Here is a 25,039-nt window from a genome sequence, read left to right as displayed (position 1 = left end):
GAAATTTGTGGTTTTCAGGCTTTTTATCTGTTTTTATTGTTTTTTATTTATCATTTTTATTGTTAACTTGGTTCTCCTGGGTCTTTTCCTGTGTGTCAATCTTTTTTTTGGGGGGGGGGGGGAGAATGTCCACGTGTGTACCTGTGTGTGTGTGTGTGTGTGTGTGTGTGTGTGTGTGTGTGTGTGTGTGTGTGTGTGTGTGTGTGTGTGCATATGTACATATATACTTGTATGGACAAGTGTATATAAGAGTTTGCTTGTGTGCGTGTGTGTGTGTGTGTGCGTGTGTGTGTGTGTGTGTATACAATTAACCTCATTTATTTTAATTCTTTCTTTTATTTGTTTACATTATACCCCTGTTCAGCACTTTGGCCGAGACTTGATGTCTTTTAAATGTCTTACAAATAAAGCTGACTTGACTTAACTTGACTATCCCATCTGGAGAACCACCAAGCAGCCCATTGTTGGATAAAAACAGTCTCCTCCTTGATAACGGCACCAGTAGAGTCAGTATACAGCTGCTTGGCCTTTGATTCATAAAGGATCCCCCAATCACATGCCTTTGGGGATGAAAATATCACTTAGTCATAAATGCATTCTTAGAAGCACAGACCCCTTTTTACTAACAACTTACTTTAGATCCTTTTGTCAGGTTCTACCGGCCAAGCAGAGTCTTAAATAATGAAGGAGGGTATGAGCTCCCCTGGAGTGCACCCACAACCAAACCAAAGTTGCTAGCTGTGATAGTCTTCTTGCAATATACCAGCCTTTTATAAAGAAACACAAATTAGGAGACACAGTTCACTAAAATTTTCTTGCTTAACACCTAACAGAATTAATTTATTACCACAATGCATTCTTTGTTTGTCCAACTGTTGCTTCCTCAACCTGTTTCTTCTCTTCCTCGGTCGCAGCCAGTGACGACAGTACATAACTGGCCTTGTCTTCTGCTTGGGCTAAATCCAAGTTCCTCAGCACTGCATCAAATTTCTTGCCTGGTATATTCTAGATTTAAAGAAAAGGGATTTTAAAAGTTTTAATGGGACCAAGCCATTTTGACCGCAGAGTAGACAAAGTCGAGTACAAAGCATACAAAATACATATAAAATTAAAGTGGGGATAGTGGAGATGAACAGTCTGATGTCTGTAGTTTACAAGAGTTTACATACATGTAAAGGCAGAAATTAGGGACATACAGTTTTTATTCATAAACACCCCAAAGAAACAACATTCTGATAATCAGTACCTTCCTGGTTCAAAGCACTCTCCAGTGAGTTTGTCACCATATGCTGATGATGTAAAAGTCTTTATGACTGGGCACAATAAAATCAGCACTCAGAAATTAGCATTATATGAACCAGCTTCTGTTGTTTAGGTCAACTGGTCAAAATGTGTTGGCCTTTGCCAGAAGAGTGGATTAATAAAGTGAAACCAAAAATGCCAGCTCTGCTACAGTGGGACAGGGAGGGGATGAAATGTTTAAGTGTGTTTCTGGGAAGGGGTGACTTCCAGATGAAAGAAATTGGAAGGGTTTACTAAAAAACTGGTGAGATCTGCTGGACCCAAGCCCACTGCTTGTCTCGTGGGTGCCTCTATATGACATACAGCTGTCTTATAGAGGGAGGACCTTGGTTTTTAATAACTGCGCAAAGCAGTTATTAAAAACCATGTGAGGAGCATTGACTATGACAACCATCTGTAGAGCCAGGAACCTTAGAAGAGCATACCAAATAATGACCATCTACAGCATTGGTGTCAAACTCCAGTCCTTTAGGGCCAGTGTCCTGAAACTTACAAGTGTCCCTGCTACAACACACCTCAATAATATTGGTAGGTCATTTGCAAGACTCTATAGAACACTGTAGATCAGGGTGCTGATCTAGCTGCTCATGAGTGAATGAACATGGTGCAATAAAAAGTACATTTTTCTAAACGCTTACATTATTCTCCAAGAAGGCTGGGTACTCAAGACCGGTTCCCCCGACCCAAAGGCGCTGGGAACAAACCTTCTCATCCACAGGGAGAAACCCCAATGTACAGGCAGCAGAGGGGATACTAGGATACCTACCCCAGCCTGCTGCCTCTCACCTAGGGCAACTGTAGACTGAGTCCAGCCGCTCTCTCGGAGACTGGTTCCACAGCCTAAGTCGTGCGTTGAGGTGAGCCAGACTATATCTAGCTGGTACCTCTCAGCCTCACGCACTAACTCAGTAACCCTATCCTGGGCAGGGTGAATTGTTCCCTTAGTTGTATACTCGTAGGAGTCTTTTCAGTCTTTGTCTTATCCCTCACAAAGGACAAAATTGCAATGGGACACCCTACCAGGGGGCAAAGGCCCCCCAACAACCTAGCCCCTGGGATCCCTGGGACACACAAACCCCTCCATCACAATAAGTGCTTAATTAACTATTTAAACCAATGTGAAAAGTGATTCCTTTATTTGTGCTGTACTGGAGCAGAGCTAACATTTTAGCAGAATGCCATACATACATAGTGACATAGTGATGAGAATAACGGCATTATTAGTAACGCTGTTACTAATGCTGTAAATGTTTCAGCTTTCAGTAACTAGTAATCTAATTAATTACTATTTCTATCATTACAACGCTGTTACTGTTATTAACAAGGTGCAGATGCGTTACTACTGTTTATTTTAACTTTTTCAATACGCGGTTGAAGCTGTCTTCAGCTTATTCGGAGTTAGGGGTTGAAACAATCGCACGTGTGCTGCTGATTGGCTGAGAAAGAAAAGTAATCATGTTAAACAAATCACATGACTTGTTTAAGGTGACATAGTAACAAGATGCTATGTCAGCCCAAGACAAGCCCGAGTCTCTATTTTTGTGTTAAAAGTGTGGACTTCAAACTATATACCTGTTTTTTTAAATTGTGTTGATAGGCCACGTAAAACCAGAGTCACGATAAAAAATATATACCAGCGGTCCCCAACCCCCGGGGGGTCCGTGAGTCGTTTGGTACCGGGCCACGAGAGTTGAGGCTCAGGTGTGAAATGTATGGTTTTCAGGGTTTTTATCGGTTTTCAGCGTTATTTTGTTATCGTTTTTATCGTTAACTCGGTTTTCCTGGGTCTTTTCACGTGTGTTATGAGTAAATCTTCTTTTTTTCGGTACCGGTACTAGTTTTATTTTGTTGTATTTATCTGCGACACCTTAAAGGCCGGTCCGGGAAAATATTGTCGGGCATAAACCGGTCCGTGGCGCAAAAAAGGTTTGGGACCGCTGATATATACAATGTTTTTTCCTGAATACTATTGATGTGTTTACTGTCTAAGGATAGCGCTTGTGACCAAAAAAAAGAAGTACCATATTGACCAATCAAAAATGATTTGGCAACATGGCAGGAAGAGGGGAAAGTTGTAGGAGCAATGGCAGCGAGAGAGAGAGCAAAAGAAAGAGAGAGAGAGTTTTGAGATGTGAGATATTTGTGACGTTTAGCGTGTTTGGATTGTGTTGTTAGTGTGTTGTCTTGTGTAGTTAGTGTGTAGTGTAGTCGATATTTTTTTGTGTGTGTGTCAGAACAATGAGGCGACTGCTGGTTGTCACAGTTGCTGCCAAAAACCCACCAAAGTCAGATTACAGTGTAAACGGTGTCTCCAGGTGGAAACAGGAGTGATACACCTCCTGCTGTCAGTCCTGCAGGTATCACGCTTGTGATAAGGTCCATTATCTTATAGTGGCACAAATCATTTGTGTGGCATCTTATTTGATGTAGTTCAGCTGATTGTTCTGTAAATAGTTTGAAATAGTTATTTTAAAAATGCCTTGGCTGCATTTTAGGTGAATAGCTGCAAAAAACTTTGTTGTTTACAAAACTTGTTCATAACTTCTTAAAGTTTACAATTTATCTTTGCATTTCAACTTAATGATTCATTAAACATGTTCGTGGTTCTTACAGTAAAACATATAACTTTTTTCTACTCTGATTTTATGTTTTTGTTCATTTTTTTAAGTACGCCAATAGTTACTTTTCCTAGTAATTAGTTACTTTTATAATATTGTAACTGAGTTACTAACCCAGTTACTTTTTTGAAAAAGTAACTATTAACCAAAACTAATTACCTTTTCATAGTATTTTGCCCAACACTGATACATACATTCTTACATGCTTTCCCTCATCATTCATTCCGCAGAATAAAATGAAACAGCAAATATAAAAGTCTAAATACAGTTGTGCTAAAAAGGATATTGCATTTGTCGGTAGGTAGCAGCCATCGAGTGTAAGTGATATTGATTATTGTAATATGTTATGCTAGTGTTTTATTTACCTTATATTTCGGGGAAAGAGAATACAACTTTTAAAAAGTTATCATTAAACTATTCACAATTAGAGGAATTTTGCAGACATTGAACATTTTAGCAGGCGTACAAATCTGTTGAACAGTTCTCCCAATTCTAGAAGTTTCATCTAGGCAATATCAGGCTCTTTTTCAAAGGTTGCACTTTTTCTACAAAACATTACATCTCTTTATTATTATTATTATTATTATTATTATTATTATTATTATTATAAATGATCAAAGTGTTCGTGTTTAAGTACGGCATCTTTTCAAATCAAAGACTGAATCTAAGATAATTAAGTTTTAAAATGTTTATTTGGAAGTTTTTTCATAGGATGTAGTTATTTTTTAAATGATTTGTACATACTTCTGGCATACTGTTTTTAAATTTAGTCTTCCTTTTGTGGTAGGAAGGAAGAAAGAAAGTAGTTCAAAAGTGAATGAGGAGGGTCGTGTGAAGAGAGATGCCATTCGCCTGCACGAAGTCTACACTCTGGAGACAGTGGTGGTAGCAGATTCGGACATGGTCCAGTACCATGGTGGTGAGGCAGCACAGAGGTTCCTATTGACTGTTATGAATATGGTAAGATTTTTAGAATCAAACACGGTTTTTGACTTCCCTCACTTGAGTTTAAGTCAAACCTAAACTGTTTATTCAAATACATATAAGTGTTTATTTAAATACAGAGACTGATACATTTCTAAACCAGTAAACCAGTACAAATGTTGAAAGAAGTTACTCTGTATTTAATATGTGAGCATTTAAGTCAACTTCATTAAAAAACCATCACATGGTAGCAGTAGGAATAACTTTTTTAGTGTTTGCCAGTATAACTATCTTAAAGTTATACTGAAATTTGCAATTTCAGCCTTCTTACTTGTGTACTGTTTGGTCTCATACTTACAATACTACCTTGGAAACTTGGTGCACTTTTAACCTTGGCGTACTAAACTCGGAAACCCAGTGCACTTTAAATACAGATCGATTTTCCTAAATTCTTAAACAATTTTGTTGCAGAGGGACTGAAGCCTATCACATTATCATCAGGCGACTTTACACACTCGAGTGTGTTACCCTTACACTCACAACATTAATGCAGGCAACTACACTCTCTTACACTTAGAGCCAATTTAGAATCACCACTTAACATGACAAGCTAGTCATGTGTTTGCACCACTGCACAATAATGCTGCTCATAACCAAATTAACAAACCCCAAATCTTTTAAAATACATAACCAGTTAATATCTGTTTAGGCTTTGTTAGGTAGAGTTGTTTAATTTATGTCTGATAGAAAAATGTGATGTTGATGTCAACTATCTAATCCAAGTGGATTAAAATATTCATTTGCAATAGTCAGTTTATTTGCATTAGCAGGTTATCCATCCATTCATGCATTATTTCTAATGGATGTTATCAGAAAATTGTCCCATAAATTTTGACATTCACTCAAGTATGTTGATGATTTTTTTCCTTTATATGACTTTTCACATGGTTCAGTTGTACTAATTCTCATTCTTTCAGGTCTACAATATGTTTCATCACCCGAGTCTCAGAGTTAGACTAGACATTCGAGTCACCAAGCTGATGCTGCTTTACAACCGCCCAGTAAGTCTGACATTTCGCCTTCTTTGACCCATATTAAAATTGCTTTCAACCCTAACAACCTGAGTTTCATAAGTTTGTGACATTACCTCTCTCTGAGGTGTGTGTGTGTGTGTGTGTGTGTGTGTGTGTGTGTGTGTGTGTGTGTGTGTGTGTGTGTGTGTGTGTGTGTGTGTGTGTGAAAAAAGAAATTAAAAAATCCCCTTTTTCTCTTTCAAAACAATCTGCCCAAACTTTACAGGCTTTTTTCTAAATTTTATCTATGCAAAGATTTATTCTCAAGGTGTGCCTTGTGTGCATCCTTTGAGTGTGTTAAAATTGCTTTATGATGACATTTCTTTCACTTTTATAACCCTGTTTTCGTAAAATGTGGTGTACTATGTATACAATTCAATGATTACATATAGTGTAACTCACTATCTTTGATTCCAGTTCGCACAAAGACAACAAATGGCAACAAAATTATTTGTTTTACACATGTTGGTATGGGATATTGTATTTGTTTTAAATGTTATGTACTTATGTGGTATGTAACTTTTGTTGCCATGATGCCAGGTCTCTCTTGGAAATGAGATTTTTAATCTCAATGAGATTTTTACCTGGATAAATAAAGGATTAATAAAAAAAAGCACACATACTGTAGTCCAGCGGGTGTGTTGGTTGGTTGTTTGCTGCTAATAGACGTACATTAGTTTATGTAAGCTAATTAAGAACAAAAGCCAAGACTAAATGGAATATAAAGAGACTAAAACTATAATTCGGTTTCGGGGGTCACTTTGGTATTCCCCCTGGCTGCAACAACAAGTTTCATGTTAACAAATGAAGAATATGCTGTCCACTTTCAGTTCTGTCCAAGTGGGTCTTCCGTTGTTTGGCTAGTGTTAGAATTTATTTTTATCTTTAAGGCTATATACCTCATAATTTGCGTCACACATGTGGTTTATCCTTTACTGCACAAATTTATGTAATATCAGGTAGTTTTGAATGCAGACTGTTACACTATGACCCCCTGTCAGGTATGTGGGTGAGGGTTGTGATACATACAAGAAAACAGGGCCATAAATTCAGGTGTCTGGGAATGCATTCCTCCCACCTTCTACAGGCCTGACCAGAGGACGAGAGGCAGTTGCCATGGTGATGGCATTGTTGCATGCAAAAGTGTCATCTCTATAAAAGGAGATGTTCAGAAATTTGTAGAAGTTGAAACGTGAGCCGTACATGAGGTCTAAAGGCTTTCCTCCAACTTTTGACCAATCGTTTTAACATACATACAGATAAGATAAGATAAGAACTTTATTTATCCTGAGGGAAATTATTTTGTCTGCCTAGGTGTACCAGCCTTTTGTCTCTGAGCCAGAGAGATGGAGGTCCATGGCGGCATGTAAAAGTAATCTGAAATCCTAACCGTTTGATAATAAATTGGGAAAACTTGTAATTTGAGCATATTTGTTTTCTCTCTCATAAAAAAACAGACAATTCTGCGCCCAACATGGGGCTTGATTGAGTTGAGGAGAAGATCACCATTGGCGAGCAGAATCGGAGCGATGTTGATTTGAGCCTCGCCAGATATTCTGAACCGAGCCTAGCTGGTTGCTCGTGAAAGAAAATGGGCCCTAATAAAAAGGTAGGCAGGATTGCTGTTATTGAAGCATAGTTTTAACACTAGTTACATTGAAATGGAAAAATCTACCTGTTAGCTGTAATGCTCAGGTTTGTAAAGCACTCTCCTCCACAGTGTAAATAAGTATAGCGTTGAGCAGAATCTTTTTGAGTCCCCAGACCAACAACCTGGTGTCTGACACTCTAAATTTAGTAAAAAGGGGTCACTCGCTCACATTTGGGCTTTGCTTTTCCTCACTTCTAATATGAAGTAATCCATTCAGGGACATGACTTGAGGGGTAAAAAAGGTCTTTAAAAAAGTTGTGACATCTTTTCCTCTGAGTCTGTTTTTTGTTTTGCTTTTTTCATCGCATACATCAACCTCTTTTCTTTCCCAATCGTGCTTCAGTAAGAAACATAGTTATGTTTGTGGTGTGATGTGCATGTAGTAAGCTGTTATGTTGTTGTGTTAAAGATTATTGTATTGCATAAAATACTGCTTATGGCATCAGCTCAGTACACGCGACCAGACCAGAGTCTCCAGCTTGTCGGTCCCATGAACTACCTGATTCAAACAGGCTCTCGTCCACACAGTGCTCATTTATAAAGTGCTTTACAAACCTAAATATTACAGCTAACAGGTGGATTTCCCTGTGTCTGTGTAGGTAGTCAAACATCAAAGAAGCACTTACTGCTAAAGAGACAGACTGAAATCATTGGTTTCTTAACATAAAACTCATTGTTGCAGCCAGGAGCAGTGGAAAAGTGACCTCCTTAGACTGCTTTTTTTAGTTTTAGTGTCCTTATTTTTCTCCTGAGTTGTTGGTGCTTTTGTTAGTTAACTAATATGAACTAATGTTTGTCAGTTGAACCCAATCAATCAACCACCCAACCCAGTGACATCACATTGTGTACTGGCACAAGATGGTGCTAAGCATGTTCTTAAAAACCTTAAAAAGTAAGTGCTTAAAGTTAAAGTGAAAATGAAACACTACATTTATAAAAGTCTAAGGAGCTTGCAAAGAAAAGCGTCTGGACTTCTTTAAGTTGCTTGAAGACGTTTGAAGACGTTTTCACCTCTCCTGAGTTTCTCTGAGCCGGTGTATCAGAGAAACTCAGGAGAGTTTTCTCCAAGCACGACATCCCGGTGCATTTCAGAGCCAGCAACACGCTCAGACAGAAACTGGTTCACCCGAAAGACAAAACTCCTAAACACAAACTTAACAACGTGGTGTATGCTGTACAGTGTAGCGAGGAATGCCCAGACCTCTACATCGGAGAGACCAAACAGCCACTTCACAAGCGCATGGCACAACATAGAAGAGCCACCTCCACAGGACAAGACTCAGCAGTCCATCTGCACCCAAAGGTCAAAGGTCACTCTTTCGAGGACGCCAATGTTCACATTTTGGACAGAGAGGACAGATGGTTTGAAAGAGGAGTGAAAGAAGCATCTATGTCCACTGTGAGCGACCATCTTTGAACAGAGGTGGGGGTTTACGACACCAACTCTCTGCCACCTATAATCCAGTTTTGAGTTCCCTCCCCAGACGCCTTAACGCCCACTCACATCCTGGGCCATCTGACCTCAGGAATTCGCATGATAAGGTGGGGCCAGGTTTCACAATGAGCTCACCCGAAACCCTGGCTGATTGGGACCCACACCCAGTTTCACACCTTGGCTCAGGCGATTAGAGGATCATCAGGGGGTCCTTTTGTCCCTCTGTGGGGGGATACTCCCACTAGGTTTAAATCTGGGACTCTCCGCCATTTGACCTTAGAACTGAAGAAGCTTCTCGGATGAGAGGTGAAACGTCTTCAAGCAACTTAAAGAAGTCCAGACGCTTTTCTTTGCAAGCTCCTTTGACTACGATGACCTGGATGACTGAGAACCTTCACAGACATACATTTATAAAAGCCAGTTTAAACCATGCTCGAGCATTGTTAAATACTGTCTGTGAAGCTGAATGTAAGAAATAAGTGCTTAAAATTTAAGTTTAAAAAACATGTGTAGCGCCGTCTTCTGTCATTACAGAGGTTGGTTGGTTTGCTGTTTTACATTGGTTTATGTTAGTAAGCTAGAGACAGAATTCACTATGACCATATGCTGTGGAGCCTCTTCTTGTTGTTTAGACATTTTACCTGGATCCCTGTTTAAAGATGTTTTTCGGTCCATCTGTTCTTGTATCCACATAGCTAATCCCTCTCTGGCCTCTGGTTAAGTCTGGTTTACTTCAAGAATGCTGTTATTCACCCTATACTAAAAAAAGCCCAAACTTGACCCTTCTATTGGTCATCTATAGACCAATCTCTAAATTACCATTTCTTACCAAGATTATTGATAAGCTAAGCTAACTGCTGCTTTAGATAAATACAGCATTCTTGATAAATTTCAATCTGAGTTCCGTAAAGGACATTCAAAGGAGAGAGCTCTTCTCAGAGTGTCTAATGATGTTTTGGTGCAAAGTGACACAGGAAATTGTTCTGTTCTCAACCACTGTATCAACCAAGCGAGATCTGGTGGTACAGTGATCACCAGATCTCGCTTGACAGGTTGAGGTATTGGGCCAGTGTATCGGGATCTGCCTTACAACTGTTTACTTCATATCTTTCTGATTGTTCTCTTTGTGTGGCTGCTTCCAATTATAGGTCTTCCTTAAGCCATCTTAATTTTGGTGTACCTCAGGGTTCTTTTTTGGGGACCTTACTATTTCTGGTTTACATGATCCCTCTTCAGCACATTTTGAGTAGAGGTCTCATATACCTGCTACACAGATGATATTCATTTATACATCCATTTTAAGCCTAATGAGGTATTGAATCTGCATGTCTTACACAAGTGCTTAGGCTTTGGAAAAGGCTGGATGGATAAAACTTTTCTTCAACTTCATCAGGAAAAGCTGAAATTCTTGATTGTGCTCCAGAAGAGCATACAACTTCAATAATGGAAACTCTTGGTCCGTTAGCCTCTTATGCCAAGTCTTCCATCAGAAACATCGGGGCAAATTTTGAGTCTGGTTTTCCTTCAGATGTTCATGTTCATACTCTGGTTAATTCATGTTTATATTAGTTACAAAATATTGTTAAGCTAAGTAATATTATCCCACAAACAGGCTTGGAAACTGTTATTCATGCTTTTGTTTCTTCAAGATTGGATTACTGTACTGTAAAGCGCTGTACAAATACAGGCCATTTACCATTCATCATTCACCTGCCTAAACAAAGCATCATTAGACCATCTGCAGTCTGGTCAGACTTCTGGGATCCAATGAAATTCAGCAGCGAATGAGAAACAAAGTAATTGAGATCTCTTAGTCTGGGAAAGGCTATAAAGTCAAAACATAGAACAGTGATGAACCTTCTCAGGAGTGGCTGGCAGAGCAAAATTACCAGAGTAGTGCAGCGGTGACTTATCCAAGAGGTTACAAAAGACCCCAGAACAATATCCAAAGAACTGCAGGCCTCACTTGCCTCAGTTAAGGTTAGTGTTTATGACTCCACCATAAGAAAGAGACTGAGCAACAACGGAGTTCTAAAAGGAAAAAGGAACATAAAGGCTTGTCTCAATTTTGCCGGAAAACATCTTGACGATCCCTTAAACTTTTTTGGAAATACTCTGTGGACTGATAAGATAAAAATTGAACGTTTTGGAAGATGTGTGTCCCTTCTAAAATATCATGGTTATGCAGGGAAGATCCCCAAACAAGTGATCCAAGGAAGCTTCCTTACAGCAGATGGACTCACATAGGCCATTGGGTTTTTGAGCAGGTTATCAAAGCACCTATTGGCTTCGCCTTCAGCCATTTTGTTGTGTCAAACCAACCAGCCTAATGACATAATGTTCATTGTGCATAAGTCCCAATTTTTTTTTCATTATTATCAGAATTAAATTAATTTAGTGTCTTTGTTCTCCAGGAAAAGCTAAAGGTGGGCCATCATGGAGAAAGATCTCTGGAGAGCTTCTGTCACTGGCAGCATCAAGAATTTGGTGGGCCTTGGTACCTTGGTACCAACCATGTTCCCGGTGGAAGAGATGATGTCCCTCCAGTGGACAGTGCTGTATTGGTCACCAGGTATGCAGCTATGAACTGTTTTAAAGCTTCTTAGAACTTCACTGTGAGGAAGAGAGCTGTCATGTTATTGAGTCTGATTGTTGTTCCCCGTCATAGCAAAACCTGAGCATTATATAAATGTGACTCTGCAGTTCCCCCACTCCCCAGGCCAGACCAGTGCCATAGAAGATGGTGAATAGAAAACTCTATCTTGTTCTATTAGGGTCCAATCATGTGCTGCCTGATACTTATAGGCAAATACACCAATGTCTTGCCAGCATTTATGTTTGTGTTTGCTCAGAGATGTGTGAGGTGCAGAATGATAAATACTGAATAACTCCCACTGAGGTGGGGTGAGACAGACAGTGAAGAAGCACGTGCTGTCTTGCCAGTACATGCAGTCAGCAGTGATGACATAATTAAACACTTTTAACCACTGGGTTTCAAATCTTATGTCAGGACCTGCAGAGATGCAATACAATTCAAGTTTGTTGGTAGCATAAAATCAACTTCTGTGAGAGAGGCTGAAACATGCTTATGAGCCTTCTGAAGAACAGCTGCACAAAGAGTGTGATTACCGGCAGCCATTCATATATATACTGGTCCTCAATCATGTCAAAGTTTGAGATGTGACAATGTTTTCTGTTTTTATAACCCTTAATGCCATGAGGTGTAAAAATAAGACATCAACCTCTGCACAGAACACATGAAATGCCCGTTCAAAGCAGGTTGCTCAGGAATGTCAGCTGCTGTGATGACAGAGTGCGTGGCACCAGAATCTATCCTACATTCAATATCGTTGCCAGTAATAATCAAAGTATAAGTGAGAAAAGCTTCGTGTGAGTATTTTACATTTAGAGCAGAATCCTTCTGCTCTAAATGTTTAATTGTTGTCTGTATCAGTGTAGGTGTCACTTCTGATACCAAGTTGTTGTGGAAATTGAGTGCATTGAAGAGTAGGTTTTATTCTTGCAAGACGGAGTTCAGTCAGCACAAGGCACTTTGGCGTTGTAGTGACGAATTCAACTGAACAAAGGAACCGGGCTCTACGTATATAGGGTCCCCCCTAAATCTTTATTACCCTAGTGCCTATCAGAACTTAACTGCCCAGAGGCAGGAAGCAGGATATTGCTTCATTAAAAGAAATCCCATATACTTGCACTTCTCCGATCGACAGGGTCAAGCATAATGTTGGCACAGGAGAAAGAAAGCCGCATCTTAGTATACAAGTAACAAAATAATCTTCTAGAGTCGTAACATTGATGAATAAGCAGTTCATTTAAACAGCCGTCATGTTTGCTTTGTCCACAGTGCTGCAGTTAACTACATAAATATACAGCACAGACACATACAACCATACAACTTAGACACACTCATGTCTGATTACACCTTCCTTTCACCAGTAAACCATGCACATTCTCACTTAGACCGTTTTTAAGTTAGCAGCTCCATTATGAAGGATATCACAGACACTCATATTCATTTGATCAATATCAGTGGTCATGTGCCAGTGTCTGCCTCTCTAACACAAGAAACAGTCACACCACCAATTAAGAATGGAAGACTTAATACACCAGGTTGCATTTGAAGAACTTTGGACATGGTAATAAATCTGGAAAATGTTTGTTAACCAGTCAAAGCTAAATAAAGAAAAAAAAGATTTACTCTATTAAGGATTCGACTGGGAACCTTACTTACAACCTATTTGGTTAATTCTTCATCGATTGGATCAAAACACTATAAGGCTTTACAAATGCTTGTGCTATAACTAACCATCCTACTTCCCAAAGCTTCCAGCTACAAAGAGGCGCCAGACGAGGCCTGTCCAGTTTCCCCCTCACTTCTTGTCATTTTCATTGAGCCACTAGCAGCACCAATTTGACAAAATGTTAAGTTAAAACTGAAAATACAGACCATAAAGTAAGCCTTTATGCTCATGATGTATTACTTTTCCTTGGGAACTCACAAACTTCTTATGAAGACAGTCACACTTACAGAAAAGTTCTCATCCTTGAGGTTATCTCCTGATGTTTGTATGTGCAATAAATGTTAGATTTGTATTGTTGATTGTCATTTATGCTTAGAAATATTTACTCATATATGCTTAGAGTTTGTAGTCGATGTCATATTGATAGGGGTCTGATCCTTAGTAGTCTGCAAAGACTTTCTGTGCATTCCAGAGTGCTCTGGCATTCACACCCACATGCTGGGAGCATGGGAGAGGTCGTACCTGCTCTTATTGTTTCATGGTAGGATAAACGTATCTATGTCTGTTTTAGGCTAAGTGCCTTTTGTTTAGATGAACTGCTGGACTTCCAGACCAGCAGGTTTAGGGAAGTCTGTTATGGGGCCACACTCTGACCCCACACACACACACACACACACACACACACACACACACACACACTTACACAACGCACAGGCAAGGTACTCTTCGTGTGTATGTAGACGTCATATGTTAATGAACCTATGTATATTCATGTAACCTCAATAAAGAGCAGTGTTACGGGGGAGCGGACGAGTCTGGGGTCAAGTGAAGGAACGGCGTTTGTCCAGTTGGTCTCCCTCGTATACAAGAATCATAAAGAGCTCTGCTTGGTGTTCAATGCTTTTTGCTGTGTAGTTGAATTGTCTTGAACGTTCCAGCGAATAGGTTTAAGCTACAAATCTATCAATTTGCATGATTTTTTTTTGCTAATTTATATTAGTTATAAATTATAATATAAAGTTTTAACAGCCTTTGCCATTATACTTAAAATTCAGCTCAATCAGAATCAGAGAGACAGAGACAGCAGAAACCCAAGAAAAAGTGGAGCGAGGAGAAGAACCATCATGGAAGCAGAGACCACTGGCAGAAATCCTAAAAGTGGCTGGACAAAGCTGGACTGAACGACAGCACAGAGGCACTAATCATGGCAGCACAGGAACAAGCTCTGAGCACAAGATCCATAGAGGCTGAGGTCTATCACACCAGGCAAGACCCCAGGTGCAGGCTGTGTAAAGATGCTCCAGAGACAATCCAGCACATAACAGCAGGGTGCAAGATGCTAGCAGGCAGGGCATACATGGAACGCCATAACCAAGTGGCCGGCGTAGTATACCAGAACATCTGTGCCGAGTATTGCCCTGAAGTCCCGAGGTCAAAATGGGATTCCAGGGTGGTCAAGAATGACGGCGCTAAGATGGTGTGGGGCTTTCAGATAGACAAACTGGTGATGGCTAACCAACCAGAGCTAGTATTGGTGGGCAAGCAGAAGAAGACAGCCATAGTGAAAGATGTAGCTATGCTGAATGACAGTAACATCAGGAAGAAGCTGAGGAAGTACCAAGAACTCGAGAAGATGTGAAGGGTGAGGGTAACAGTGGTCCCAGTGGTAATAAGAGCACTCAACAACCCCCAAGCTGTCCTAGGAACAGCAAAGATGCTGTGCAGGAGCCTCGAGCTCCCAGGCCTCTGGTGTAGAACCCGAGCTCGAGGGATCGACTGCCCACAGGGGCAAGAGGGGAATTTAAAAACATATATGAATATATTCAGTCTATTTACACTAAAGGCCAGTGGCCACTCTTTCCATTATGATGTACACATACTTGACAGGGAGGAATGCTGGTTTGAGCAGGGAGTCAAGTCACTCATGGCCATTGATCAGTGATCTTTGATCAGTGGCTATTGATCAATGGTGATGACAATTAATGATCAAGAAAATGACCTCATAGCCCTCTTAGTTATTATGCAAATGTACTGTTCATAATGTTGGGGAAACCTGCATTTAGCTGAGACTGAAGAAGTATTTGATGAAATGTTTCTCCCACTGAATATGCTACGTCCAGATGAACAGAATCAGCTTTTTAGGAGTATATATGGCACACTGTAATTCACTAGCAGGTGTCGTGGAGTCATCATCAGAGTGATGGTCTGTAGCAAGGAGCTGTACAGGTGTCTGGTTGTTTTGGTGTACTCTGTGCCTACCATAGGGGAGGAGTTGTAACAGGTTGTGTCCAGAGTGTGATGGGCCCATTTCCTTATCTTGTCCTAATCTACCTATTTGGCTTCTCTCTTTGTCTTCCTCAGTATAATTTGTTAGCTTACTGGTCTATACTGCTAGCACCAAAGTTGGTTAGCTTTCACTGCCTTATTGTTTTCCCTTTATCGTGAAGTCCAGAAGAGCAACTTGCATTTGCTGCAAAAATTTTTAACAACACACATCTTATGAGGTGGCTTCAATCATTTAGATTCATTTAAACCCAATCGGATATATTGTCACGGGCCACCGTTTTGTGTTATTTTGTATTGTTTTCTTATGTTTATATTGTGTTTAATTCATGTGCGAGTTTTAAGTTAAGGGTTTAGTTGAGTTATTTTGTATTTTGGGATTATTTATGTCTTAGCGTTATTATTAATTGCCTTGAGTTGTTGTCTGGTTTAGGTCCTTTCATGTCTCCTTAGTTATGAGTCTCTTCATATCCCCTGGTATAAGTCTGTTCATGTCTTCTGTGTGTGTGGTTTCATGTTGTCAAGCCTGTGCCATGTCTACATCTCTCAGCGTTTCCTGTGTTGTTTTGTAGAGGTCTTGTGATGATATGTTCATTGTTTTAGTTTCACTTTCCCTGTGGGTGTCATGACGTTCGTGTGTTTCCACTTCCCCTAATTACCTCCTGTGTGTATTTAGTCTCTGTGTGGTCATTCAGTCTTTGTAAGGATGTCTGTTCTTCTCGTCTAGTCATGTACCTCTTGTCATAGTTCTCATAGTTATCGTCATAGTTTTATAGGTGTCATAGCGTTCATAGTTGTTTCACAGTCTCATCACAGCTTGTCAGTTATTTATTTTTTTCCAGTTTATGTTTAGTTTTAGTTTCACCCCACATTGATCTTGCCTTGTATTTATGTTTCTCTTGTGTTAGCCCAATACAGGCTCGCCTTTTGTTCAAGCATTTGGGTCCTCCACTCACGCGCCATACGGTCTGCCCGCTGGACCGTGACATATCATTTTTCTAGCACAATCCATACTAAGTGTAAATGTACTCCACTTTAATGTTTTAACTAATCTCAGTAAATGTGTTGCAAATTCTTTCTTTTCTTCTTTCAGAACAGATTTCTGTGTTCACAAAGATGAGCCATGTGATACTGTGGGTGAGTACCACTCACTCACTCACTCACTCACTCAACTGACATAAGACATACTTGAACCCTCACTAGAATCACAGAACTCAAAGGTTCAGCTGCAAGAAACTCTGCCACCTGCATTTCCTTTTCCCTCATGCTTTAAACTTCAAAAGTCCATTGAATGCAAAAAAATGAGATCATTAAACATTTGATAAAATTGAACCATTTATTTTCATGTTTTCCTCAACTATAAAAATCTCTGTAATACATCGTGATGAATGTGGAAGATTTCTTTGTGCTTCTGTCATGTTGATTATTTCTGTTGAAGGAACATGTAATAGATAATAGTAAACTGTAGGACCCCAAACCTCACACTGAGTTCTTTATAATCACATTTATTTCACTTTACCAGAAAAAACAAGCCTCCCTGCTTTTGTCTCTTCATACAAGAACGAGTGTCCAGTATGCAAAAGCTCTCATTTTACAATTTCAATTGCACAGTTTATGTCATCATTATTGCTATTATGACTGGCAAGCAAAGATCAGGCTTACAGACTTTTGAGTGACTGAAAAGTCTGACCAGAATGAGTACACTGTAAAATGTGATCGTCATGTCTTCTTCAATAAGAAGACATGATGACAATTCTGACAGTTGTCTTCATGAGTTGAGTATTAATATTTCTCTGATACTGGATCTCAAAAACTAAGCATACAAAACACTGTCAAAACTCTTTTTCAGAATCAGAATACTTTATTAATTAAGAAATTAATTGCTCCAATAATAAGAACAGTGACAGAAATAAATTAAATAACAGAATATATTACAAAGTTACAAAATAGAATATATATATACCTGTGTGCATACAGGTGTGCACACTGTCTTCCTTGGCTGCTGCCTCTAAGCATATCATGCATTTTCGGTCTAATCTGCGCTCAGTAGCATTCAGTATTTATTATTTATTGTTACTTGTGCTTATCTAGGTTATTGCTGTGGGTTCCCTACTGTTGTTCTCTTTTTGCTTGTTCTTTTCTTTTTTTTTCCAACAGGTGATCTAGAAGATTTTTAGTGTGTTTTCTCCCCGACCCTCTTCCTCTCTGTTTTTCTTTCCTTCTGCTTCTCTTGAGGTTCTTCCCAACTTCTCTTGTCTACGTGTTTCCCTCTCCTACCCCCCAGTCCTATTCCGTTCTGTAATATTTTAAAAATAAAAAAAATTAATTAATTAAAATGGTCCAGTTTGATTATAGATTATATATTGATATAAGGCATAACATTAAGACCACTGACAGGTGAACTGAAAAAAAAATGAATATCTGATCGACATAGCACCTGTTAGTGGGTGGGATCTATGAGGGACCCAGCTAACAGAAGCACGAAAAATGAGCACACATGAATCAAGCAAGGATTTAAGCAAGTCTGACCATAGTCAAATTGTAATAGCTCGATGAGTAGGTCAAGGGGATTTTCAAAACTGCAGCTCTTATGGGTGTTAATAGATATATCTGTCAAACGGTCGGAGGAAGGAACAATGGTGAACCAGTGACAGGGTCACGGCCAGCCCAGGTTCACTGATGTATGCATGCAGTGAAAGCTGGTCTGTGTGGTCCAATCAAACAGGCAAGCTATTACAGCTCAAACTGCCCCAAAATTGATGCTGGTTCTGATAGAAAGATGTCAAAATACAAAGTGGATCACACTTTGTTTGTTGCATATGGGTCTGCATAGCTGCAGAACAGTCAGAGTGCCCATGCTGACTCCTATCAACCACGATAAGCTGCTGGTGGGAAGTACAGTGTGGTCAGCCCAGAAGCCTGATGAGTCTGTTTGGCTCACTGTGCTGCCAGCTCTGTGAGCCATCACATCACTGTTTGATCAGACCCCAGTCAAAATATATCACTGATATATTTATTTAACAGCACTGTGGATCACAGGTCTTTGTCTGTGGGCTTCACAATGTTTGGGTTCTTCATTTTTTGGCCTTATGTGCATTACTATTAGGTTGCTGGTAGACTTTACTGACAGAAGGAATGTGTATACAGTGATTTAATCATTTAAAATTTTAAATGTTTGCAAAATTTTTCAAAACTGCATTATTTAGGAAAATAAGGTTCTCCAGTATATGATCTAAAAACTGCACAGTACATCACAGGAGCAGCCTTCCCATCAATAGAGGACACATACCACCAGGGTCTTCAGGAGCGCCAACAACATGTGACCTGCGTTACGGGCTACGTTAACTTCTGTGTGGATAACACCGTACCCTCCAGGACCGTGCGGTGCTTGTCCAACAACAAACCTTGGATTACCCCAGAAATAAAAGCTGTCTTCAAGCAGAAGTGGAGGGCCTTCAAATCTGGAGACAAGAAAGGGGGTGAAAAGGGTGCAGAGAGATCTGAAAGGACTGATCGGGAATGGGAAGGACAGCTAAAGGCAGAAGAAGGAAAACCAGCTTTGAATCAAATCAACAGGTTTGGATGAATCAAAGCGACAGGTTTGATGCAGTCTTCAACATCGGCTGCAGACACACCAACTCAAACTCCTGCTGTTACACCTCTGACACCTCAGACACTTCACATCTCCTCCACTCAACCTGCTCACTACTCCCCACCCCCAACCACAGCATCCAGTACACATCCAACACACGGCTCCAGCCTGTCTCTGTCAGCCATCCAGGTTTGGAGGGAACTAAGGAGCCAATAAGGCACCAGATACCATCAGCTCAAGGGTTGTCAGGTCCTGCGCAAATCAACTGTGTGGGGTCTTTGAGCACATCTTCAACTTCAGTCTGAAGGTTATGGAGAGTTCCACAGCTCTGAAAAACCTCTTGTGTGGTACCAGTGCCAAAGACGCCACGTCCCAAGGACCTCTGCAGGCTTGGACTCCGGCCTGTAGTTGTAGGACCTCTACAGCTACAGGCTGGAGGCTCTGACATCCCACCTGATGAAGACCCTGGAGCTGCTTGTCCTGGTTCAGCTTCAGCCCCTGGTGAGCTCATCACTGGACCCACTTCAGCTTGCCTACCAGCCTGGCACTGGAGTGGATGATGCCATCATTCACCTCCTACATTGTTCTCTCACCTGGAGACCGCTGGGAGCACTGTGAGCATCATGTTCAACACTAGAAAAACCAAGGAGCTGGTTGTAGACTTTCGCAGGAACAAACATCCTCCACTGAAACCACTGAACATCCAAGGCATGGACATGAAGCTGTGGACAGCTACAGGTACCATGGTGTTCATCTGAACAATAAACTGGACTGGAGTCACAATTCAGATGCTGTTTACAGAAAAGGGCAGAGCAGGCTGTTTTGCTCTTTTGGAGTGGAGGGCCCACTCCTGAAGACCTTCTATGACTCTGTGGTGGCCTCAGCCATCTTCTATGGTGTGGTCTGCTGGGGCGGCAGCATCTCTGCTGGGGACAGGAAGACACTGAACAGGCTGATCCGAAGGTCCAGCTCTGTGCTAGGATGCCCTCTGGACCCAGTGGAGGTGGTGAGTGACAGGAGAACGGTGGCTAAGCTTTCATCCCTGTTGGACAACATCTCCTACCCCATGCAGGAGACTGACAGCACTGAGCAGCTCCTTCAGTGGCTGCAGCACCCACGGTGTGAGACGGAGAGATTCCACAGGTCTTTCCTCCCAACTGCTGTGAGACTCCACAACAAAGACAAAGATGACCACACACATGCAGACAGACACACACACATCCATGGTAGCCTAGTCCTGTCTCCCTGATGTGCAATATTACCAAGTGCAATTTTTCTGAGGCAACATAGTATTTTATTCTAGTTTGTATAGTATGTTATTCTATTTTATCTCATTCTATTCTATTGTTTTTTTCTTAATTTTTGGTGCTCTTAACTTGGTACTGTCCACTCTCTGTCGTGACCAAAACAAATTTCCCACATGTGGGACTAATAAAGGTTTATCTTATCTTATCTTATCTTATCTTATCTTATCTTATCTTATCTTATCTTATCTTATCTTATCTTATCTTATCTTATCTTATCTTATCTTATCTTATCTTATCTTATCTTATCTTATCTTATCTTATCTTATCTTATCTTATCTTATCTTATCTTATGGCAATGCTGTGAAATGAGTAACGCCCTATTATTCCATATCCATGTAACCAGTTTCGGCAGTCAGGGGATATGACAGATCTTTTCACATCTTGTAGTCTTAGATTTGTAGTGCATTCTGAATATTTTTGTCTTTGAATTCTGAATGTGTCACGGTGAATGAATATGATCATGCTATGGCATCAATTAAACAGGGACCTGTGACAGACACGTCTAACACAGACTGCTGTGTTGCATTGAATAAATGGGTCCAAATTTACCTTTTACTAAGCTACTGAACTGACGAGGCAGAAAAACTGATCCACAGTAAGCTGTTTTAGGTAAAACGCTGCTTTATGACCTTTTAAACTTTTTAAGCTTTTAAACTTCATTATACTAACTATTATACTAACTATACTAACTGCTCAAACACTGTCAAACATTAAAACACAATCATAAGTGTAACTCATAAAACTCATTGTCATTTTACCCAACTGTATTACAGGTATTGCTTATCTGGGTGGTGTCTGCAGTGCGAAGAAGAAGTGTGTGTTAGCTGAGGACAATGGTCTCAATTTGGCTTTCACTATTGCTCATGAGTTGGGACACAAGTAGGTTCAAGTTTTAAACAATTGTATTGTGACCAATATATCCTGTTATTATCCTGCATTATCTTTTAAAAATGCTGTAAATCATAAATGGATTAATACTTCTATTGTACTTCTATAACACTTTTCTATACAAGTATCAAGTTTGATGCCCCTTATCTCTTTCTCTATCTCTATATCATACCTAAGGTCTTTTATCTAACACTCTCCTACATACTCACGCTCCAGTGGATGCATTGGGGGAAAGTCTAGGTTTAATATCTTGCCCAAGATACACATAAGATACACAGGGACTGTAAGAGCTGGGTCCACCATCTTTTCTCTAAATAGGAAACCAACTCTACCATTTCAGCCACAATTGTTAAATGTATGCATAACAATTAAAATCATGCACAATGCATATTTTCAAGCTACAGTATGTGGGAAGTGTAGCGTTCTTCAATTTCTCCCACACCCAGCAATGGTCGCATCCTCAACTGGGTGCCCCACCCCATCCAATTGGCCTACGTGCACCCATGAGCCCTGGAGACGCAGACTAGACATCCCAATGTGGGCTGACTCACCCTACACAGCAAGGTGGCCACAGCACGCTATTTGGTTCATATACAACCATTGCAAGAGCTGCAAGTTGGACTTCTTTCCGGTGGGTGTTGGACTCCACCAATGCTGCCCTTGGTCACTGACTCTGTTCGTAATTTTTAGTCTCGTCTCTGCCTTTCACAAACAATGTAGTTCTGTTGGCTTCATCGGGTGGTGGCCCACTGGAGTGGTTTGCAGCAGAAATGAGAATCAGCAGCTCCACGTCTGAAGCCAAGCTCCACAGCTGTAAAAGGGTGGAGTGCCCACTCCGGCACAGGGACAAGTTGCTGCCCCAAGTGAAGGAGTTAAAGAATCTCGGGGTCTTGTTCACAAGTGAGGGGAGAGGGTAGCGAGAGATCGACAGACGAATTGGTGTGGCGGCTGCAATGATGCGAATGCTGTAACTGTCTGTTGTCGTGAAAAAAGAGCTCATTGTAAAAGCGAAGCTTTCAATTTACTGGTCGATCTACGTCCCCACTCTCACCTATGGTCACAAGCTTTGGGTAGGGATCGAAAGAGAATGTGTGTACAAATGGTGGAAATGAGCTTTCTCTGAAGGGTGTCTGGCCTCTCCCTTAGAGATAGGGTGAGTACGTCAGCCATCTGGGAGGATTGCAGAGTAGAGCCTCTACTCCTCCACATCAAAAGGAGCGAGTCGAGGTGCTGGAGGCATCTAAAAGAATGCTTCCTGTGTGCCAACTGGGTAAGGTGTTCCAAGTATGTCCCAAAGTGAATAGACTCTGGGGAAGACCCAGAATGCTGAGAGATATTTCTTGGTTGGCCTGGGAACTCCTCGGCGGGACAAATAAGCTACAGGAGGTAGCTAGCGAGAAGGGTGGACCCTGGAGAAGTGGAAGAAAATGGATAGATGCATGGATGGTATCAGTGAATGGTGGGATGTATTTCAGCAGTCTTGTAGGAATGGGATCTAAAAAAACACGCTGATAGTTTGGAGGAAGTAATTACTGAAGTTAACTCAGAAAGATCTATTGGAGAAAAAGAGTCTAAATAAATATCAATTTAAAGTAGTTGTAACATTTCATCTATGGGATTGTTATGAGTAATTTCCCCCCTAATGGTTAAAATTTTATTTCTGAAGAAATTAATGAAGCTATCACGAGTTGACTTTAAAGGGATGGTTGGCTCAACAGAGCTCTGACTTTTGTCAGCGTGGCTACAGTGTTGAAGACAAACCTGGGGTTCTTATTTTCTTTAATCAGTGATGAATAATAATATGTTTTAGGAGGGCTTTTTTTTATAAAGCAGCAAACTGACTTTCCAGGTTAAATGATGATCCTCTAAATGACTGAAGTACCATTTCTTCTTTCCATCAGCATGGCTACAGTTATCTGCTTTAAGGTGCACGTTTGAATGTTACGCAAGGAAATTAACTACTTCTGATGTGAGGCTTTCTTTTCTGGAGGAGTTACAGAATCTAGAGTCAACACAGTGAAGATGTAAAATTGTCAACAAGATGATTAGTCTATGTGGGAGTAGAGTTCATACTGCTGCTCTATACTGTGTAGACACAAGCCATCAAAGAAGATAAGAGTGGATGAATTTTATCCTGAGATGTAATTACAGCACTTTCTGAAAGACTACTATCTACTGTGAAGAAAACTATTCCCTGCTGCTAAATTTAAAGGAAATTAGGAAATGATCAGACAAAAGATGCTTTTCAGGAAATGCTGTTAAATGTTCAGTTTCTGTGTCATATGTCAGAACAAGATCTACAGTAAGATTAAAGTTATGGGTGGGTTCTTTTACATTTTGAGAGAAGCCATTTGAGTCTAATATAGATAAACTTCTGTGTTGAGGCTGTCATTTTTAGGTTTTCAAATGAATTAAAACTCTGTCTGGGTTGTTGGTTGATTAATTAGCTGGAGCGGAAGATTACTGCCACACCAGCTCGTCGGGCTGTGATTCAAGGATTCTGACTATTCTGCTCGGGTATTGGTTCATTTAAACTAAAATAATCATCCTGCTGTAACTATACACGTGCACATGAACTGACTGACAGAAAGCTGACACCACATTCACCTGGGAATCATGTATAAAAGCTTAAAGAAGCTTTCTGGCTGTTCTAAGTACCACAGAAGTCATTACTGTTTTCAGTCAGCAGCTCTCTTCCATTTTTGGGGAAAAATAATGAGCTGGACACTGTTCCTCATTGCAGTCTATGAACATGCACAACAGGGCAATGGTGTTACATAAGTGCACGCACAGATTCATGATTCATCCAGACACACTAAAGAGAATTTTCTTGTGTGTCACAAAGCTAGAGAGTGTGTGTGTGTGTGTGTGTGTGTGCGTGTGTGTGTGTGCGTGTGTGTGTGTGTGTCACAAAGGTGTCAAAACACTATGCTGTTAGTATAAACTTTGAACAGACAGGTACTGTATGGGTGTTTTAATGCACCATGCTTATTACTGATCACATCCAATAGAAAGACCCAAATAAAATAGATCACAATAGTTATTTCATGTCAAAAACACAAACCAAAACAAAGCCAACAACTTCACCTAAACTATACTGACCTTTGAAACCTATACTGCGATATTCTCAAGAGTTCTTTAAGTGATGATCATAATGTAAAACAAGATGTAGTAAAAAAATAAACAGGATTGAAAATCACTTTAAAATTACTATTTTAATGACATATATGTGGATCAGCTTCATCTATGTGAACACTAAAATTATACAGCTGGTAGACATGATCTATTCCCTCTGATCTGAAGGCATCTTTTGAAGTAGAAGAGGATATGTTTAAATCCTGAAATGTAATTATGTATCGCTTTCATTTCACTTCAGGAAACAAAGTCTGCGCTTGTACTTTATTAGTTTCTGAGTCTGTGCCAGTTGTGTAGACTTGGTTGTTGGCTTGAATTTGCAAATGTAGGTCACAGCTTTGTTTGGAAACACAGTAACTTTGCCCAAGTGAAGCTTTTCACATTTCAGCACACATTCTTTCCTCTGTTGCTCTGTTTGTTCCTCTGTCTGTGCACAGGTTAACTGTGAAACAGAGGACATTCAACAGTCATAACTTCTAAGACTCTGACTCTTGCACATCAATATATATTTCATGTGTACTGCTGTAGGATAAGCTTCTGGGTGAAGAGGATTCAACACACTGCACTGGTTT

At 40.3% G+C, this 25,039-nt stretch overlaps 1 protein-coding gene across 1 annotated transcript in view; it reads left to right on the top strand.

Moving 5' to 3' along the window:
* The window catches only part of adamts17 (ADAM metallopeptidase with thrombospondin type 1 motif, 17), a 108,104-nt gene that overhangs the window by 24,027 nt on the left and 59,038 nt on the right, over positions 1–25,039 (top strand). The window contains exons 4-8 of the mRNA XM_084923214.1: positions 4,708–4,880; positions 5,822–5,905; positions 11,418–11,575; positions 16,639–16,682; positions 21,218–21,323. Coding sequence (XP_084779340.1) covers positions 4,708–4,880; positions 5,822–5,905; positions 11,418–11,575; positions 16,639–16,682; positions 21,218–21,323 — 565 coding nt within the window. The remainder of the gene's footprint in view (positions 1–4,707; positions 4,881–5,821; positions 5,906–11,417; positions 11,576–16,638; positions 16,683–21,217; positions 21,324–25,039) is intronic.

This window comes from Perissodus microlepis, chromosome 1 (assembly GCF_051167445.1).
Source record: "Perissodus microlepis isolate ML-2025 ecotype Zambia chromosome 1, ASM5116744v1, whole genome shotgun sequence".
Lineage (NCBI taxonomy): Eukaryota > Metazoa > Chordata > Actinopteri > Cichliformes > Cichlidae > Perissodus > Perissodus microlepis.
The sequence above is the reverse complement of the archived record's forward strand: the minus strand, read 5'-3'. Positions and strand labels throughout refer to the sequence as shown.